Consider the following 21,994-nt stretch of genomic DNA (forward strand, 5'->3'; position numbering starts at 1 on the left):
CAACTGTTCCTGATTTCGTTTTGGGCGTTAATAGACCTTTTGCACCTTTGGTGTTTGTTTTGACGTGAACGCTAGCTTGGGAGGCTCAGACCGAGAACTAAGCCGAGGAAAATACCGTTACTACAACAATAGAAAAATTTCCTAGTTAGCCAACTGCTTCCTTGTAGTTCAGTTCTTCCTACCCGTCAAGAGATTCGTGCAATTCACTCATCATCATCATCAACAGCATGACATCAGTGTTCAACACCGATGCTTCGCTGCCGTACAACCGTGTCGTTCAGGTGGTATTCGTAACATCCGTTCAGTATGGCGGTATCCCACCTAATTGGGTTTGATTTGAAGGAGGCCATTTCACTTAAAAGCACATACTGTCACTTCTATTCAGGATTTTAAGCTCAGGCGGGATAATCGATGTCTTCGTATGCTCGCTGGAAGTCCATTCACATTCACTAGACGTTGCACAAGACTATGTTTGTCGGGTTAAGTTTCCAATATCACATAGAGCAACATCAGAGCTGAAGCACTAGTGTTTCACTACCATCCAGCCGTGTCCGTTTATCTTAGTAGGGCTCTGAACAGAGTGTTGATATGTAAAGGCAAAAAGTGGGAAAGGGAGACAGAAACGAGGATTTCTGCTTCCCTAGCATTAGAAGCGTCCCCATTTCGAACACTCATCTAGAAAATCTGGACAGAGACTCGCATCACGAAAGCCATTTGCTTTGTCTGATACCTTGACTTTCAGAGTCGCTAGCCAGGCACGAAGGTTTAATCCGTCCCCGCCTCAGAAGACTGCACCCAGACTATTCGTAATACCTTTCATTCCTTTTGGTTTGTGCCAACCCCACTTCAACATGGAAAACTGAACCTTTTCTGGTAAGCATAACTCAGCCATCTCGGCTGATGACGTTGCATGCGGACTTGGTTTAGCTACCTATCATACTACCGAACACTTGTTTGATAATCAGGTCATTGGGAATTTGAATCCGACTCATACGAGCGACAGTTCTGAGACATCGATTATCAAAGACCTGAATATGCCCCAGGTTCCTTGATTGTAAATACCGTATCTCACAACTGTACAGCAGCACGATCCTTTTCAACCCAGTGACATGTTCGTTGCAGGCCAAGATTGCCCGAATTAGCAAAATTGATTTTGGCCATCGGGATTTGCGCACTAACTTAGTCCGTCACATTCATGAGATACCGTCCCGTCGCAACTACCACGTTCAAGGTCTATAAATCTATGAGTATGGTTTTACGCTTTTTCGGTGAAAAGCGTATGCCGACAGTTAGGAGAGCCATTCGGTAAACCCCTCTGAAAACATCTGTTAGTCTGTTCGCTGTTCCTCATCCACTTTTACTATTTTATTATTTATATTTATTTAAATTTATTTTTTATTTAAATCGTTTGCATGGCAGCAATGAACTAGTGTTGAGTACTACTGTTTTGCTCTCAATGACGACGATGAGCATTTTCGATGAGCTTCACAATTTGATTACAAACGTCTCACCACCAACCGAGACGGCACCATCAGTGCATAGTAGGTCAGTGGTGTGTCGCCATGTAGGCTTCGATTAGCGCTGTACTTTTGTCTGCGTACGTCTTGTCGATCCAAGGGTGACGTCTGAGTATCTCTGGTCATTTGGATGATCGGTCCTCTTTGGTGAGTGGATGGTCACTGATTATTCGGCCTCTGAATAACTCTTGAGTTTGATCGCCCAGGCTCACTCTAGTTGACCCTTAACCCTTTGGTCCAGGTCGTTCGTCCGTTCAACAGTGGGCTCCTTTTCTTTGTTCGATTGAGCCTGTGATCTGGTCTTAGTGGTATGTAGATTTGGATGGTTTTTGTGTCGCCTGGTTGAGTTTAAGGTGGGTCACCATGTTTCTAAGGTCCGATTGCTTGTCGCGTGTTTCTGCGTGCCAAGATCACTCTTTTCTAAAATTAATTTGTCTTTCGTGATCTCCATTTATTGAAACAAAGGGGTTTAATCATGCTATCTAATTGCCTTTCACTCGCCTGAATAGTTTCCGTCTCGTTTGTCCCATGTAGCACTTGTTGCAGTTAATTAGGAAATCTGGTCGATCTCCCCCGGTCTTGACGTCATCCTCCTCAGTGTTGCAGTTGGTTTGCGAGCTACTAGGATCCCTTTTAGACGAAGCGTTGCAACGAAATTGCTCAGCTCTGTAAACAGAGATACAGCCATTTAGACAAACCAAGATACTGAAATTTACCTAAGTAGCAATCCTTCTGAAACTGCTTGTTTCTTCCGCCTTATGGGGGGATGAATGACACCTACACACTCCAGTTCACTTAGTTTTCGGTGATAGCGGAATGAACATCTGGGTGTTAGAGACTCTCTCACATCCACCACCATCTTAGCAATAGAAAAGTTGAACGAGAATTTAAAGAGTGAACATCCGTGCCGGACATCATTGCTTATGAGGAAGCCTTCACAGAGCTGTTAAGCCCGCAAACATGTAAATATAACGAATATATCATATTTACAAAATTCTGGAACAACCTTCGTCTCACAAATGCACTTCGAGTGAAGGATCAGTTCATGGTTTCAAACTCCTTCACGAAATGCAAGAATAGCAATATTGTGGGTTGTCTGCATGCTACTGCTTTGGTACTAAATGCTGTGAATATCCGATCCATGCACTTCTTTTAGCCTGTAATCCTACTTGCTGTTCTCGAGGAAAAATTAGTATACTGTCATAAAACGACATTGATGTCGGTGCCAGTTTGTGATCAGCACGTTCACTGCGAGTACGTTTCTTGGAGTGAGATAGTATTATCTATTTAGCCCGGTTGGCTGGGATATTCTTTGCCCTCCATCTGATTCCTTGGGACCATTAGATGGGCATCATCTGGGAGATGAAGTGTATTCATACAACTCCGAAGCCGTCTGGAGCTCTGTGTTTAGCACTCGAGTTTTGTTGCTGCTAAGACGCCACATTATTAGCAATAGGTACTCAGGTACATTAATACTCAAAGTATTCTTCCAACGATTGAGACGCTACTCTTCCTCGGGGGGCTGCATGCCATTCTTGTCGTTGATACTTCTATCCACAGAGCGTTTTCTGAAGCCTGTTACAACGACAAGCTAGAACTTTCGGATGCTCACCTACACTAACCAAGATTTACATTCACTATGGATACTCATCTTTAATGTTCGGTAGTAAGGCGATACACATTATATTTGGGACAAGTCTGAAAGCTCCTTCGGGGCCCAGGTAAGGTTGAAGTCATATTGTTACAAAGGTTTAATATATCTGAGTGTAATTCTCCATACGCAGAGCAGTCGTGCAAACGATCGTGCAAATCATGTTCCTGGAGGAATTGATTTCCCTGGAAGGATTAGTCAGGAGTTATTGCAAACGGCAGTTTTTGTTTGTAGTTGACCGAGTAACTTTTGATCTGTCCATGGAGCTTGGTAGTTAGCTTGAAAAACACCTCATTACCAATAATGAAGATGTCATCACTACGCAAGCTAGCTTTCGAGCTCGGCGAACCGATCAACAGCCACCAGTGAACGTACCCGAGCTACCAAAATTCCGGTACATTGGTATATTTGTCTCCATTCGGAACCCTGGATCCTTCCGGTTTCTAGGCTATGTAGAAGGATTTCACGCGCTTCCGAGAGACGTAAAGAAAAGCAGCGACAGCGGAGACGGCAGTAAACAGTTGCGTGATCTGAGCAATATAGCTGTTTCAAAACAGTCAGAAGCCAGCAAGTGATCCATGCTTCATCTGGTGGCGTTTTGGGTTGGTCACTATATCAATTGCTTCAGAATTTTGTGCTGCATGGATAAAGTCTGTGTTCGGCATTCAAATTCAAAAAACCGACCCTTTCATACAGAGCCCAGCTCAGAATGACCACGTCATTGAGCCTCAGCAGGATCAAGTTCTATTACTTTTGCGTTTGCCTATACCCAAGGTAATCGCTGAACGTTGAGGCTGCCCTGATAAAGTGTTAAATATGTCATGAATACTGTCTGTGACACTCTTATAACTAAAGTCTTTTGGAGCGTATTCAGATACGGTGTACAAGCAGCAATACGACCTCAAGAACGTCGTCGTGGGAACCGCGCACAGATTAGCATCCAGTCGAGTAGACATCCTTCCAACTGTTGACATATTGCAATATCGACAGCAGCGTACTCATCCTCTCGAGCATCATAGGTGCTCATCCAGAAGTGAGATGCTGATGAAAAGTTTTATTCGACAATCGTACTTGGAATTTAAAACCTGGCTTCGCACAGGCTGTAGCCAGCGGCTCGACGCACAATGCATTTTTCTGCAGGCTGCACGTATTACTTGAAAGCCAGTCCAGCGTAGTTTCAGCGTGTTCTCCCGCTTGCTCCATCATGGGAGCATTAAAGACAGTTGCATGAAGTATGGGACCAGAGGACTGGTTTCTGGGTGGGTAGGTTTGTGGTTGTTACGATATGCATGGATGTGTTGTCTTGAACAATGATGTAGGGCAAACCAATCACAATCCTCATTGATAGCAGCAGCAGATTAGGACACCAGTGCTATACCGCCCTACAACCATGTTAAATTAGTTTACTAAAGGCTTTTAATGGAAAGGAGAAAATAGGGCGGAAAGGGAGACCTAGAGCTAGTCTGCCACAAATATCCGACTAAACCCCCAACAATCAGCTAAACGGTCCGAACGGAAACTGAAAGCATGAATACCGCTGACATCTGATGGTCACCATATAGTTCAGTGTCTCCAATCAAGCGCATGGAGGGGCACGAGGACTCTATCTTGGGAGGCGAACAGTACCAACAGCACTCAAACTTTCATAACATCATTCTTCTTCGCCATGTCAACTTCTGTCCACTCCTAGGTTTCGGCCACTCTGTATTAGGCACGAAACACAGTACCCGTCTCGATATGCGGTAACTTCGCATGCGCAACAGATGACCTGGTCATCGTAGCTTGGCCTTTCCGAAATCTTTCCATACAGTCTCACGCGCCTACATCTGAATACAGACATGATATGCATGAAATTCCGGAGCACGCGTTGTTGCACGAGCCGACTCCAGCTATATTTTTGAGACGTCAGTGGTCAAGGAGCTGAAAATGTGTCAGATCCTTCGCGCAAAGTGGTCGGGTCTCGCAGCAGTCCAGCAATACAGCCCACGCTGTGGTCTGGTATACGCGCCCGTTGAGTCCTTATGATTTTTCTTTTTTCTTTTTCTTTTTGATGTCACAAGTAGCGCCAGTACAGTCCAGTGGCGCTTGTCTGCCGTAATGTACTTGTCCAATAAGACGAACAGGCTGTCAGAACCACAAGGTTATCGATTTTGAATGAAACTTGTGGTCCGACATGAGCTGAGATACTACCAAGGTACACAAAACTGGAACAATTAGGGCCTCCAGCCAGAGCATTCTGCTGAGGAGCTTGAACACAAGGTGACAGTGATTAGCATACGATTAGTCTTCAATCTGAGGCTTGTCCAGACCACTCCCACATTACCTACGTGGTATGAGGTGTTAGACAAGTATCCCACAGTTCAGCTCTGTGGTTTAGAAAGGTACATGAGGCACCAAGTCACGTAGATTCGGCCATTTTATGACGGTGTTCTGACGCTGTCGCCTGGCTGTCATTTACACTGGGACTTAGTTCTGTACCGTGATGACAGAAACAGTTGTTTCTTCTGTGTGATACTTCGTTTGTTTCTCTTATCACGGATTCAAAGTATCCACCATGACTCTCTTACGACCGGGCAACAAAGTATGGAAAACGCTGACCAGTAAACTTAGTCGGGTGGAGAACTGCCGCCTCCTTGGATGGGGACCCCGGGACTCAACTCCCTAATTGTTGGTGAGACCGGTAGAAATGGTCCAGTCGCACAGTCAGTAGTGTCCATGCATCAGAGCTATCACCTTCAGTGCGTAGCTACCTGGTTCCTGAACTAGACAAATATGCCATCACCTCCAAGACTTGACTGTATGTCCCACACTCTCCAACTTTCCGGTGATCGAAATTGTAGCAGCTGGAAGCATTGTGCCTATGGCATACGGTTTATAGCTGACAGATTGGCTGATTGACTGAGTTGGATGTTTTCCGCATGTACAGCGCTGAAATCGTGCTACATTGGTGGGAGTTTCCCAGAACAAATCTCAGATAGGCGCACATCGCTCTCACACGGTTTCTAAGTACGGCTAGTTCAAACAGTGCGGGACTGGTACGGAGAATTCCTCTTTGCAGAAAGCACTCACTGGACCCACCTGAATTGTTATCCCATGGAAGGTATTCTCCCGAAAATGGACTCAATACGACTGCCCGCGAATAGGTCTGAAACACAACACTCTGTCCAGGGTTGTGTATTTCACAACTAGATCATTCCTAAATTCTACGGACTTTGTCCTAGGACAGTGTTCTGAAAGTTATATTGTGTGATGACAAACTGACTTTTATTGCAAAGATAAAGTTGATCCACTGTTTTCTACTTTCTTTTTTCAAATCCGTATTCGTCGTCAAGTTGAGTCGAACAAAGCGTGAGAATTCAGGAAGATCGTTGCTACTGTTCTCAAACTGCAGTGTTTTCTCTGTTGTCGTAAGGCACCAGAATAATGCTTTTGTTGGATATTTCAGTCTTCACCTACTGATTTGAATCGGATAGTGCGGTTTGTATGGGATGGGAGAACTCACCAAAATTGGATAGCTTTGAAACTGCTTGAACTGGATTATAAATTAAATCGTTTTTTACCAACATACTAAATGTTTCCCGAACAGCAAGAAGATGCAATCCATAGGGCAAGTGAGTTCCGAATGAAGCTTAGTTTTGATTTGTATTGCGTCGACGCGACCCAGTAAAGTTTGGTCGCATACGGATACTCAGCTTATCCAGTGTTTGTTGCTGACTTAAAACTAACACAGGTCCTGGAGTTGCGTCACGCCCACCCGGCATTGGCGGATGGTATTGGTCAGTTTTGAATCATTCAGGTGGTGGAAACAATTAGTAGTATACATTTTCCGTACCAATTCCTCAAGTGTTCTCTTACGCATGTCGTCACCTGAAGAGATGCATGGTTTCGAAGGCCGCCCTCTCTGAAGAGAAATCACCATAGTTCCTGTGCACGTGTTTTTCGAGTTTTTCATTGGCCACACCACTTAGATAAAAATGCGACTGTGACAGCGGGAAAGTTCATCATATTAACAGGAAACTAATTCTGTTAGGGCGTTGAACAAACATGACAAAGATTCCAAAATATGTTCAGGTCCAGTGTATGTAGCTTAAGTTGGGGGATACTTTTGTGATAGGAAAGGAGCTGTTTCCCCGTAAGTTAGAGCGGCTCAGGTCTGATGAACTCCGTTAAATTTTCGTGAGGACTACCGCTGGGTGCATAGGTATCCACCTATGGGTATGTTCGTTCTGACCCCATGGGGAATGAAATAAACAATCACTGATTTTTATTGGCAGCTTCTGTGGATTCTCAAGTGGGGATATCGTACTGCGGAACGTCAACACGGAGAACAGCGGATGTGTCGGAAACGGTCAGAATTAGTGCTTATGAGCACCGGAATCAATTAGGGGATGCACTGCAGAGTGAGATCAAGGTATCCGTAGATGATTTGCGGGATGAAAGCGATGAATTTACGGACAATGAGCATGCTACGGATGATGAATTCAGCGAGGAATTGGAGGAGGACAGCGAAGAAGAGCATCAGGCTAAGGATCACCGGTCCGTACAAAAGAACCGGCTGGCACGACTCACTGAAGTGGATGAAGAGTTTGGTGTGTCTGATTACGACTGTGATTCAGATATTGACGAGGACACAGTCGAAGAATATGAAGATGGCGACAGACAGAAGGATGAGGGAAGAAGGAAAACACCGGAACCTAATTGTTTTGATGACGAGGAGAACGAAAACGCCAACATGTCAAGTGACACCAGATTTCTACGCCTGGAGCGGATGCGAGCAGACCTCGAGCGAGAGCTTGGTATAGAGCAGCTTCTACGCGCCTATAATATTATCCAGGTAAGATGTGAATTATATCAAATATCCGATAATAACATTTGCCTCAGGAAATTCAAATAGCTATGGTCGCTTGAGATTTCCATACAGGATAGAGGAATATTTGGGGATCCTTATGGGCTGTAAATTCAACACTTGGTTCGAAGGTTGGCTTCGGCCTACCCGCGTAGGCAAGGACATTGTGAAATAACCAATATGTGTTTGTCTGCGTTTTATGAGATGAGCGGCAGGACTGGCAGCCTGTCCCTAGAAACGGTGTCCGGACGCGGTTTGATGGCTCCATTGGAAGTTAATTCCTGAACGATAAAGGGGAAAACTCTATTCATTCTTGTCCGTAGAACATTGTATTTAGTAACATCGAGGAGTAACGTATTCGGTCAACCGATTATTTTATCCCGAGTTTCCCAACTGATACGTTAGCACGACACGTCGCATGCCAGAGTGACACGGCACTCCACTAGTTGGTGCCTAATATGAGAAGTCCACTTGTCCTAAAAATAGATATGTAACATTCAATTTTTCGCAGGTACTGAAACAGCCTTTTATCTCTACACTCATTTGAAGGCTTTGCAAGAGGATGAAGATGAGGATATCACGGCTAGCGAAAAGGCAGTGAGCAATGTTCTTGGTGAAACCAAAGCTGCAGCTTATTACGATCGCATTCTTCAGCTGGTTTTGGCGGATGGTGCTTACATGGATGGTAAGTTAGTTAACCCGGCAACCGAATTATAGTACCATCCACGTTTACAACACAAATTCTCCTTGTGAACACCTGAATGATTTCTGGTTCGCAAGTGCCGAATTTCTTCGAAAGTGGATCCCACAATTTACAGGTAGACTGACAGTGACTGATATAAAACGGTGAGAAGTGAAAAACTGGTACTGAAAAATCATGTGACCACCCCAAAGTGAGGTTTTGATTATTCCTCCCGGCTATTCCGCATCCCTGCGAATATCGTGGATAAACTTTGATGAGTGTGTGCAAGAATCTTATTGGCTGATCCCCATTTATGTTCCAGAACAGCCACCGACTGCAGATGGGAGCTGGCAACCTCAAACACTGTTACTATACTCTACAAGGCCTCGCTCAGATGGAACTCAAGTATACACGCTGGCCAGTCCAGCAATAGGCGACACAGAAGTCTGGTCTTAATTGTATATGGCATGAACAATTGCGTCGTCTTTGAATATCCCAGCTTGGAGGCTAATCATGACAGCGAGTGAAAATTTCAAGTTATTCAGTACTTATTTTTAGGGACCATGACCTTAAAAAATGTTTCGCAATGTTGATTTGCTCATGGAAATAGCTGCCCAAAATATTCGTTTATTTCTGAGATATATTTGCCCCGAGGAATTCAGTTTGGCCAACATAACCTGCGGAGTATGATTGGCTTGCTTATCATAGGTCCTTTCATTTGAAGGCTATCCGATATACCCTAGCATCACCAGATCTCCACAATACTTCAGAAGCGGTCCGTGGTTCGTACGTTCAACATGCGCATCAGCCACGGTCGATATAGCTAAGGCATTAGAGTACTGATCCTAAAGTCTCCGGTCCGAAATCAATCCCAACTTCTTGACTGCGCTGGTAATATGCGGTTTGAGTGACAATTAGGCACCGAATGGCCGTCGCAGCTCGCCAGTTTTTTATATGTGAGACGCACCGTCACCTGCAAGATATCGCGCGTCTTGGAATTTGGCAGCTAAGAATGACTTTGTCTTTTGTCAGTTTACGATGCTCTCAGTTACTTGCAGGGTTCTCTTCTTTACCACTGATGTTACCGGCGCTTCGGCAAGTCCCGTTGTATGCCCTTTGTCGTAATGCGTTCGTCAAATGGACTGACGCGGATGCACGACACGGAATCACCAGTGTTCAACACCGGTGTTGTCGGCGGTGATAGAGAGCTCATCAATGCTCAGTCCTCCACGTCACTTTACACCCTAGAGATGCATGGCTAACGCCTAACCGTGTAACGGCATCTTGTTTATCTGAAAATTTTGCATTTCGATTGAGGCGATCACCAATGCGCAGCTACCTGCCCCACCTCCCCGAATCATCGGTGAAGGAAACTGTGGCAGCTACAACCACTGTACGACAAGTACAGCTGACAGTGATGATGACTTGTCATTCAGCTCTTCAAATAATGTGACGGTAACTGATGCTAGCACTGTACCGTAATCAGGCGTCCACAAGCATCCTATATAATCTACTGGCGAACGTTTGACAAGAAATACTGGAAGGGTCCTGTGACCTTCCTCCGAGAAAAGATAAGCTAGAAATTGATCAGGTTGTTGTTGAGCCAACACGTTGCCAAGAAGAGAATCTGTCAGTAAATTATTTTGCGTACAACCGATTCCAGCAACACCTCACCAACTGTATTACGTAAAATACGGGGAGGTGGATTTTGTAACTTGGCAACCGGTAGATTTCGATGGTGCGTGAACATCTTTAAAGTACTGTAAATAATTCTAGAGGATTTGTTGCAAATCTTTACTTGGTTTTATCAAATATGTACCGACTGTATGGCGTTCTTGTTGTCAGTTTCTATCCAGATTGCTTGAATGCGTGTCTAGAGGTGCAGGCACCTCAGAATGACTGTGATAGTTTAGTAACAGGTCCTTTCCTCATCCACTTTTACTCTTTTCTTCGCAGTGGGACTTTCTAATAAATTATGATTGTAAGGCAGCGAAGTGCCAGTGTCTAACACTGATTTTATACTGTTCATGATTAAGAATAGTTTCCTCCAAGGAAATATACTACGATATTTGAAATATCTTACAAACTGAAACATCAGACTACGCTTGTGCAGCACATTCACCTGAAGAATATAATAAACGAGAGATTCAATCGAATCTTCCGTTGAAAGCGAATCGGTGTGCAAATGAGTGTATTCGTGCGCAAATTTATTGTTCATTCGGGTATTCAGAACAGGATTGTTGTTCATTGGCTCGAGGTTTTCGTCCGGGGGATTCATGTTTATGATGATTACGATTTCTTTCTTTCGTTGGCCAAAATGAATGACGGTTCTTAGTATCCAGTTACGGGGTTTCTTGAAGTTAATACAACGGTACAGTTGGAGCAATCGGAATGCAAGGCATTGACACAGCAGGAGATTATTTATGTTGGATCTGGCTACCGTTACACCAAAGTGCACTGGAGCATAGAGCAAGTGTGACAAAGTGGTTTAAGTGACGGATTGAACGATGGTGTACTAAGAAGCAGGCATTTTCGAGAGCGCATACGCTGTGGAAGTCCAGGATGACAACAAAGCAAGTGATTGTTCAGTTAACTTCAGTTTATACGCTACAAGCCAGTTACAAAACGTACATTAGTTCCAGGCGTTACACTTTTGGTCACCGCAAAAGGAGAGAGCAGAGGAAATACAGCCAAGCACTGGAAACGATGGTATGATTCGTTAGTTCCCGAAATTGGGGAACTTAGATACTAAGGTACATCTTCAAACGGGCCCATTGCAGTAACGCATTCAAGGATCATTGTTCGAAAAGTTGGTTGTTCCTGTAAGTAGTTTTGCATCATTACTCACTAACTAAGTCATTCTTGATTTTTTCGGTCTGCGTCTTTCATTTCAGATGATTGACCTCGCACGACCAAAACTCTCATGTCCATTCCAGGCACCGTTTTACATATCAAAGAAAGGATATCATCTACTTTCATTCTATTTCTATTTACTTTTACCGGTTTTCCATCCTGCTCGGATTTGATGACTTTTCGCTCTGAAATTCTCTTATTACCTTGCTTACTATCCTAGTTATCGTAACTTTGACAGTATATACCTTGGTGCAATCATCTTTCGACTTCTACTGTCACTGCCTGGCTTTCTACAGGACACAGGGTGGATGTCACTGATAAATATGCTTTGTTATTGAATTGGCAGGCTTCAAGCCACACGCTCCAATGGGAACGGTTAAATGACTAAATGTGAATATTCATGTCCACTTCGATTAATAAGATTCATCAGCCGATCCGATCGATCGCTGACACTTCATTGGTAATTAGTCGGTGTCAACCTCCCCGTCTGTTATCAGGTTAGCCGGAATCGGTTTATATGCCCTAAGGCGTATAGCCAGATGTCAGTGTGAATTCGAGTCGAATCGACTGTATCCACCATTCTGAAGTGGAAAGTAACGAAGCCACAATCGTCTTTAAATCAGTAGAAACGTAACGATCGTTGTAGCTTGTACGAACGTTGGGCCAACATGATGAGAATTCATCTCGACGCTACTTGTATGTACCAAGTCCAAGCGACATTCTCCATAAAAAGGGCCGGAAAAACGGGTATGAAGTGGGCGATTCGATGATTATGTGAAGTAAAACTAATCGACGCAAAACCCTACTTCTAAAAAAAATCGGTCCATATGTAATGCGGGACGGATGTGCGTTGAAAAGAAGTGAAGACTGAGGAGGGTTATTTCGGTGACATCAGAGAAGATAATTTCAAGTTTTCGGGGACTAATATAGAACTAACAAAATGTATATTTGTGCCATAGTGAAACCAGTACACGGCGCTTCTTGGGTGAGCAATGAAACGGATGGATCCCTGGTGAGCAGTCTTTCTGAAGGAGCGACAGTTCTAGTTACGGTTCAAATGCTTGAACATTTCCGGTGTTTAAACCTTTGAAGTGAATCAAATAATCATCACTACGCTACGAAGGAACGGTTTCAACGACGCTACGTCGGAAAGCGCCTGGTTCGAGGACACTGGAACATCAAACTAAGCGCTAGCGATGTTCCAAAATAACATGGTAACGGCACATTGCATGGTCTTAGACTCCACCATTTCGCCAACGCTAACTTTTTCCGTTCGTCTGTCACACGCCCATAATTGTTTGGGATGATCGGCGATGAAACGCCGATTTTCTTGCTTATCATTTGCACAACCTCGTTTGTCGGCTTTGTTAGGGTGACGTTAAATGATGGTACCAGTGAGTGACAAGCGGCGTCCAAATTGGGTAGTACATGTACCAATGATATTAGTGCGGTTTTCAGGAAGGCTTAGAGAAGGGTAATGGAAAGTTAGGATTATTGTTACGCTTTGATAACCCAAGGGATAAGTTGTGGCAATTTGTCATTTGTACCCAATTCTGTCCCGGATACCACGTCCGACCTGGTAAATCAGGAAGTCAAGAGGGCGTTAGCGATTTGCCTGACGTACTACAGAGACCATCATAGGGAGATGGTCCCCTTAGAGGACTGCTGTGGCAGGTGATTACACGAACTAATGGCTATGGAAGTATTTTGTCAACCCTTGAAAACGGCCCAAACCTGTTTCGCTGTATCTTCGCCGTGTTTGGTTCATTTCGATATGCAAGCCTGTCGTGCATAGGAATCATCTATGCTATTATTCTAACCGCTGCTTTGCTATGATAGCTGGTTAGTTCAATTCCAAAGCTGCTCATGGAATGCCCAGGAGTTCGGCACATGTCGAAGGTGTCAAAACTCTAGCACTCCTTCATTCGCACGGCATACCGCTTTACAGATCCCTTACAAATATGGTTGCTAGATGTAACACACACACACACATCCAAAGTTACCTTTGCGAGCAAGCCGATGGGTGCGGACATTTGGAGAAAAATGGGGCTTCCTGGCATAGTACAACCCATTATCTAGAACTTCACTTACAATCGAAATGGAGGATGAGACCGGTAGCTTCAGGAGCAAACTGATCGACGAAACAAAATACCGAGTAACCAAGAAGATTGTGGGCCTTTCGTGAGTGAAACCGAAGTCGCTTATGGTACTCACTATCAGCTTGTGATGCCTCCCGTGGAAACCGCTCACAGATATCGAGTATGCAGACGACATAGCTCTTCCGGGATCTGACGCCGTGGTAATGCAGGCAATATTAAAAAATCCAAATAATTTTGCATCATGGTTTGGCATGCGCTTCACACATGCAATGTGCTACTGCAAGACTGGGTGGGATAAATCCTAAAATCATGCGTGCAGATGGGCCGATTGAAGTAGTAGACAAGTTTGTCCACCTGGGCAGCTGTATCAGTCCCGGTGGTCTCACGACAGATAATACTACTATTCGGATTGGGAAGCCCATAGTAGCTTTCGTGAAGCTGTCACCTGTGCCATAGGCGTGACGTCAGCCTATCCGTCAAGGGTCGAGTTTATAATGTCGCGGTGCTCTCCATATTACTATACGGATCAGAAACCTGGGAGCTGTGTCCCGAGGACATCACCAGACGTTCAGTGTTTGACCATCGATGTCTTTGGAGCATTGGCCGAGTCTGGTGGGAACACCAGATCAACAATGCTGAAGCACGTTGAATGGTTTTCGGAATAGATAACTCACCCACGATGGATGAAATGATCACACTCTATAGATTGCACCGGCCTGGCCACGTGCTACGTATGCCAGTCGACCGAAGTCCTCTAAGGGTTCTTTTGGCCCAACCAGCTAGGGGAGGTCAAACAACGAAGTGTTAAAGCCATTAATAGCAAACTCAGCTGCACTGGTCACTACCGTCTTCCTGGATGGGGACCCAGAGACAGGTCACATTAATTGTTGGTGGCATTATCATACATGCTTTCAATTCCAAAGCTGCTCATGGAATGCCCAGGAGTTCGGCACATGTCGAAGGTGTCAAAACTCTAGCACTCCTTCATTCGCACGGCATACCGCTTTACAGATCCCTTACAAATATGGTTGCTAGATGTAACACACACACACACATCCAAAGTTACCTTTGCGAGCAAGCCGATGGGTGCGGACATTTGGAGAAAAATGGGGCTTCCTGGCATAGTACAACCCATTATCTAGAACTTCACTTACAATCGAAATGGAGGATGAGACCGGTAGCTTCAGGAGCAAACTGATCGACGAAACAAAATACCGAGTAACCAAGAAGATTGTGGGCCTTTCGTGAGTGAAACCGAAGTCGCTTATGGTACTCACTATCAGCTTGTGATGCCTCCCGTGGAAACCGCTCACAGATATCGAGTATGCAGACGACATAGCTCTTCCGGGATCTGACGCCGTGGTAATGCAGGCAATATTAAAAAATCCAAATAATTTTGCATCATGGTTTGGCATGCGCTTCACACATGCAATGTGCTACTGCAAGACTGGGTGGGATAAATCCTAAAATCATGCGTGCAGATGGGCCGATTGAAGTAGTAGACAAGTTTGTCCACCTGGGCAGCTGTATCAGTCCCGGTGGTCTCACGACAGATAATACTACTATTCGGATTGGGAAGCCCATAGTAGCTTTCGTGAAGCTGTCACCTGTGCCATAGGCGTGACGTCAGCCTATCCGTCAAGGGTCGAGTTTATAATGTCGCGGTGCTCTCCATATTACTATACGGATCAGAAACCTGGGAGCTGTGTCCCGAGGACATCACCAGACGTTCAGTGTTTGACCATCGATGTCTTTGGAGCATTGGCCGAGTCTGGTGGGAACACCAGATCAACAATGCTGAAGCACGTTGAATGGTTTTCGGAATAGATAACTCACCCACGATGGATGAAATGATCACACTCTATAGATTGCACCGGCCTGGCCACGTGCTACGTATGCCAGTCGACCGAAGTCCTCTAAGGGTTCTTTTGGCCCAACCAGCTAGGGGAGGTCAAACAACGAAGTGTTAAAGCCATTAATAGCAAACTCAGCTGCACTGGTCACTACCGTCTTCCTGGATGGGGACCCAGAGACAGGTCACATTAATTGTTGGTGGCATTATCATACATGCTCCAGTCGCGCCCTCAGTGGCACTCGTGCATCCAAGCTATTGCGTTCAACGCAAAGCTCTCTTCCCAACCCCCATACTTGAGAGTCCACTGACAGACCTGGACATACGCACCAATTTATCAGCTCCCGTCTCCAATGCGCAGCTACCTAGCGCACCTCCCCAAATCATCGGTGAACGGTGGCAGCTACAACCACTGTACAACAAGTACCCGGTTCTCACAGCTGATAATGACCATGATGATGACATCTCGGGATCCAGACTATGGGTTTCGGAGTGAATACCATCATGGATAAATGAGTGCAAACTATACGAAAACTGGTGCGAGAAACATACTCTGGTGACTGGCAAGACCCACAGAGGTAGTATACACTATACCTCCTCATCAAAGTTGTATAGAAGAGGGTTTAAAAGGCGAATAGAATAAGGATTTTTGGGCAATCTGGACGATAAAAAAATAACATGGAACAGATAAATACAACCGGGGGTGAGAGGTCTCAGTGAAATGCACATAAAGCTCGGGGCTAAATTACCAAACAGGGTCCCCGAATCGTTTGACAACCTTGTACTGTTCTTCTGTGTCTTTTCGCGACTTCATACGCATGTAGAATATAGGGCAATCCCGGCTATCAATGAGAGTGAAGTGAAATTAAAAAACAGCTTACGAAATGATATGCAAGGTAATCTCCCAAATGACGTCCGGGCACATACATGAATGAATTAAAGTTGTCCCACTTCACTCGAAAAAATCCTGTGCTCAGCACATAACCAGGAAAAAGGAACTAACCGATTTGCGGATCTCATACAGAGGCGATTTACTGCTTCCTGATCATGCTTGAACAGGAATTCAGACCTTATCGCTCCCATTACGGATGATGGAGTTCTGACGAAGATGTTTCAACTTCAGCTGATTTCATTTAATTAGCACATGCACGAAGCTGTTTTAGAAAACACAGTGTAAGGTAATGGGATGATTTATAATCTATTAGCAGTTACAAGACCTTGGAAAGTTATAACGTTCAGGTCGTTGCAAGTATCAACTAGTAAATTGTGTGTACCTAAGCTGGGTGCGGATTTGAGCGGTGAAATGAGAGACCATCTAGAAAACCACATGAATAAAGTAAACATCCAAGTTGAGGCTCAGCGCGCTTGACAGCTGCACTTATCTTGAACAATGGAATAGCATAAAAAAGGACTTCATTCGTGTACTGATATCAAATTTGCTCGCATCTAAAAGGACACCTTATAAGGGAAATTTGACGAAACGGTAAAATAATGACGGTATTCGAAGGACATCAAATTCTACATAAATTGCGCCACTTTCTGTCACCGCTAGGATTCACTAGGTTCATTGTGCAGCCCAGAATTGAGAAATAGCGGACCATTATACACATGAATGAGTTGAAACATACCTGGTACAAATGACCTCTTCATGAATACTGCCTTGGCATCGCTGGCATTCCGTCCACAAACGTGCAAAACGACCTTCCATCACATTCAGTTGTGCTATTTCCTTTTGGTAGATTTCCGAAGCACGAGGCTCGCAGTATTTACAGAGGGCAGCTTCTGAAAGTTCAAACAAGGCAGTGGCATTATTAAACCCACCTATTACATTAAGAAAGCAAGAAGCCGTCGTTATGAACCTATCCAATCCTATGGTAAGGGTCGAGCTCTAGAAAGCTCACTGCTTGAGGCACGAAGTTGCTGACTGTGTCCGTGGTTAGAAAGCAACCCTGGCTTCTCGATTGCTTCTTTACAGGCGTGTGCAAACTGGCAGTAGTCCAGCCCTCCTGATTCCATCGGATTGCATGGTAACTGTCCTCGAAACTGTGTGATGGCTGGGAGACTTTTGCGATAAAGGTCCGTTAACAAATGACCCAGTCAAATGCAAGCGACGAAAATAAAGATTCATGCCTGGCGAAATATCCTATCAAGCACCAAAAGCGAATATATATGGGTGCAACAGCCCGTGCTGTTTCAGTCCAGCACATCCAAATAGTTATATTGTTAAATATGTAAGAAAACTATGTAAGAAAAACAACATCTACAAGCTAGTAACCAGTTAGGTGACTGAGTGAAGCTTCAAATAATTAGTACGAAACACCACCGTTAAAACTGAAAAACTAACGCCGAAAGTAAGGACTTCTAGTATGCATGACTTACCAGCCTTGTCATTTGGTAGTAATGTGCGGCAACCTACACAAGTAGCGCGCTTCTGTGTGAACGCAGACAGCTGCCCAACCTTCGAGTGAACCACCGCTTTCACGCGCGTATGCTCACCATCTGGTGAAAGGGGAATTTAATTGTGCGAATATTACTCTTTGCAAATCAGGAAATGTGCCCCAGTCCCGTCACACTGGGTCATTCGGGCAGGCAATCATTTGCTATTCATTAAAACCGACTAGTCAGTCATTAGCACACAGTCGGACAGAACGTGCAACCTATATAGGGGCGAACTTTTACCCCAGAGGGAGCTTATGATTTACCGAAGCATCCAACGACCGCCGCTACATGCAATGAACACACCAATCCTCCTAACGTGCTGCCAAACAAATTTTAAATATCCCCTGGATATTCAGGTCCGTTACCTGCCATCAGTCTTCAACAACAGAGGCACTGAAACATGAGTTCGCACTGCTTTACTCAGATATCCGGTTCGTCAAACATGGCTTATCACTGCTCGTCCCAAACGGAGATACAAATGGCGCACTTTGAGAGTAGGAGCCACGCCCATTATGTTTCCGAAACATAGTGCGATACGGCTATTCATTTTAGGAGTATGGCACGTAAGGAAGCCCTTTTCGACACAGCTTACCGAAAGGTTCACGGGTTATTTGACCAATGTGGAATCCAAAGTGGAACACCCATTTGCCAACTGCACTCACCACACCTGAACAGTGAGGTTTTTGAATAAAAGCGATGTTATCATGATAGCAACCAACCTGTTTCTCCTAAACCTATCGAATTCATTTCATTGACCGCCCATCTAACTTTTAATCAATGAAGGCCGCCTAAAAAGGGTGGCTATATGGATGTGAATAGCTTATAGGGAGAGTGACGACAAACAGTAAGAAGAGGACGTCATCAGCCCAGATAGTCCCACCGTTTAATCACTACATTCGTAAAAATCCAGTGTGCAACAACTTACTTAGCAGCACAGATTTGGCTTTGGCTTCTCCCAAAATAGGTTCAAAAATACGCAAGAGGGGATTGGCCAACTGGTTTTCCAGGTAGTATTTGGTATCGATGGGAACGTTGTGCTCCAAGACATATAGGGGATCTTCAGCCTTCGTATAGGTGGCTGAATTTTTACCTCCAACTGCAGTAATCACATACGGGACACGATCGCCCAGATGGGGTGCGGAGCCAGCATCCCGTTTGCGCATTTTCGCTGCCAACTCTACGTGGGCCTGCTTACCCGCATACTCTTCGTCTGTTTTAGTAAGTTCTTTGCTTATAACCAATTGGGAGATGTCGATTCGGTTGCACAACAAATCGGAAATAACACCCTGAGCAAAGGTGATTGCGGAATTCGGATCACTGAGGTCGGGGGAGAACAAAAACGACATAAACGAACTGAAAATGCGTCTTCTGAAACGACACACATTCATGCCAGTAACCAAGAGCAACAGGTATTGTGAGTAAAGAGGATGGTTAATTGTCCTTGGTGTCCATGACGAAATAGATAAGGCGTGAAAATCTGGGGGTCTATCACATCTTTGAAAGGTACGTAGTACAACAAGACACAGGCTACCTATAACTCACCGGTGGATAAGTATTCGCTCCAAGCACGCTTGAATCAGATTGGCCACAAGAGGACTATTGTCCCGTCGAACTGTTTCGATTCCTTTACAGTCCATCTTATCGTGTTTGTCTGGTTTGGTGAAATAGAGACCAGCATATCGCTTCTTGTTGATCAACAAGTACGGGAAATAAACCTGGAATTGAGGGATGACCAAGTGAAATCATCCATACATACCTTTTCGAATTCGAGCCTAATAGGATTTGGAAATTCCGCAGAGATGATTTCAGCAGCTTTGCGACCCAATTCCATAGCTTCAGCTACGGTGGAGACACCAAATTTGCACATCACAGAGTCTGTGTCACCGTAAATTACCTAGTCGAAGGATGGACGAAAACATGAGAATCGATAAGATAAGTTGTGAATGCTAGTAAGGAGCATTTTTAGTGTTATTACAAGTGGAAACGAAGATCGTGCCTATTGCGCCAGTAAACGGCATGGAAAACGGAGGGGTAACTCGAACGCTGTTCTCGGCACAAACACTTGATGGGGCGTAAACCAGTAGTCTGCATCCTAGACAGCATGGTATCTCACAACGGCCACTGATAGCTTCCTCCAGAACAGCAATCAAAGATCATAGCAGCGCGCATCCACGAAAGGCTTGGCAAACGACCCTGAGTATCATGTGATTACCCATTTCTCTGTGTGCCGACAATTATGTGGAAACCACAAGACAATGCTCTCAGGCGATGAGATGCGGAAGTCCACTACAAAATCAGAAAACAGCAATAAACGGTTTGCTTACAGCAGCGTTATGGGCATAACCATTAGCCCTGGTGAATTTTCCTTCAACATGTTCCTTGGTTTGATCGATCATTCGTCTGCCGAAGGAGGTAACTGAGGCTGAAATTTCCAGGCAGGGGAGTTTACCAACCTGAGCCCCAGTAAAGCCGTAGACAGAATTTGCACTGATTTTCAAAGCCAGCTGACGACCATCCAACACGCGCTTACGTAGTGGGTCAGTTTCCTTGGCAAGGTCAACCTTCGCCCTAAGGTGCAGTGTTGAAAAACATGCAAAATCCATATACTACTTAAATAGTATAAGAACCATGGTAAATGGATTTTTACTGAGTGGTGTGAGAAACCCGGAATGGAAACAAATAATTTTGGTCGTTTCTTTGAAGACGGTATGCAATACAAACGGGTCGTGCAGAATTCATGAATATGAAAAATATTTGCAAATTAGCGTAAATTGAGGAAAACGGTATTTTTGGATTCAGTAATGCACGTACTGGGCGACTCTGCGGCCGCGCGGAGAGCGCATGTACGAGGCTAGTGAGGGTGCATGTCACCCGATTGTCTCGTGGGAAGGTCTGAGACTGTCAACCGATATCCCCGTGATGGGGAGCCGCCTTGAGGGGGCGCGGGGCAACAGAAACGGCTCCTGAGAGGCGCCACAACGCTGTGACCGGGCCTGCGAGCTCGCGAGGGGGAGGTGCCATCACGGAATGAGATAACCGTGTTGAGCGCGTGAAGCGAGATTTGCGCGCAAAACCCAATTCAGACTACTCCCGCAGCGGCCGGCTTTTGAACTCGCTGGCTCAAACAGGACCTGCACATCCACGCAGAAAAGTGAAGTTACTTTGCATCCTACAGCGCTTGTGGGTCGGTTCTCTCCCCGATCAAATGGTCCAGTTCACTGTCTATGCAGACCTTAAGTGTACGGGAGTGGCAGGATCAAATATGAAGTGCTGAAGCCCAGCTACTCACTCGTCTGTGCCCCTGCAACACATGTCACAGCTGAAAAAACCCCGAAGACAGCAAATCTGAGACTCGACTACATTTTGATATTCTGTAGAAATGGAATAATTTCCCGTTCTGGTGGGAACAGTATGACTGGTGAGACATGGAAGAGCTCGCGGTAATCAAGCTTCGTTGAAAAAGAATTTACTAAAGACTCGACTCTATAGACCAGCATAAGCGCTCGCTGTAACACCGCGGTGTGGGATTAATTCAGCAATCGGAGCACAACTGCCCTGACAAAAGGGAACAGTTCTGGCTCAACTGGACTCCTCTCATCAGGTGAAAAATAATTTTACATCCTTGACTTTGCAACCCCACTTACCGAGACATCTTGCGTTGGATATGGAACAGGTGGTCCACAAACATGCTATTTAATGGTGGGCAATTTAGGTTCTCCTCACATTCGGTTGGAAGTATACTGAACACTAGGCTCGAGTAAGAAAGCAGAGCGAACTACAAGCTAAATTCCGAGGAACTCTTGGAAGAACTAACAAGAGACTTCTGAGGACACAGACGAACCGGTTACAACAGAGCACTGCAACATCCCCCCCCACCAGTTCCAATATTCGAAAATCTGCAATAGTCACAGTGGGAAAAAATTCCAGATGTGCAAGCTGTCGAACTGTCAAATGATGCAATAGGAAAGAAGCAAAGACGAAACAGTGTTGTGGAAGCTTTCTATCTATGTATCCATGGCTAATTAGACTGCTTCCCCGAAATGTGAATCCCCACT

General features: G+C 44.9%; 2 protein-coding genes across 2 annotated transcripts in view; one reads left to right on the plus strand and one right to left on the minus strand.

Annotated features, from left to right (window-relative positions):
* The window catches only part of T265_15278 (hypothetical protein), a gene marked incomplete at both ends in the record, with an annotated part of 46,002 nt that extends 30,008 nt beyond the window's left edge, over positions 1-15,994 (plus strand). The window contains 3 exons of the mRNA XM_009177389.1: positions 7,443-8,002; positions 8,564-8,699; positions 15,737-15,994. Of these exons, the coding sequence (XP_009175653.1) occupies positions 7,443-8,002; positions 8,564-8,699; positions 15,737-15,993 (953 nt within the window). The remainder of the gene's footprint in view (positions 1-7,442; positions 8,003-8,563; positions 8,700-15,736) is intronic.
* A 134-nt stretch (positions 15,995-16,128) lies between these two features.
* T265_10881 (hypothetical protein) overlaps positions 16,129-21,994 on the minus strand; it is a gene marked incomplete at both ends in the record, with an annotated part of 22,855 nt that continues 16,989 nt past the window's right edge. The window contains 7 exons of the mRNA XM_009177379.1: positions 16,129-16,342; positions 17,129-17,282; positions 17,880-17,999; positions 18,865-19,256; positions 19,482-19,654; positions 19,696-19,833; positions 20,264-20,507. Coding sequence (XP_009175643.1) covers positions 16,246-16,342; positions 17,129-17,282; positions 17,880-17,999; positions 18,865-19,256; positions 19,482-19,654; positions 19,696-19,833; positions 20,264-20,507 — 1,318 coding nt within the window. The remainder of the gene's footprint in view (positions 16,343-17,128; positions 17,283-17,879; positions 18,000-18,864; positions 19,257-19,481; positions 19,655-19,695; positions 19,834-20,263; positions 20,508-21,994) is intronic.

This window comes from Opisthorchis viverrini, assembly GCF_000715545.1.
Source record: "Opisthorchis viverrini unplaced genomic scaffold opera_v5_419, whole genome shotgun sequence".
NCBI lineage: Eukaryota > Metazoa > Platyhelminthes > Trematoda > Opisthorchiida > Opisthorchiidae > Opisthorchis > Opisthorchis viverrini.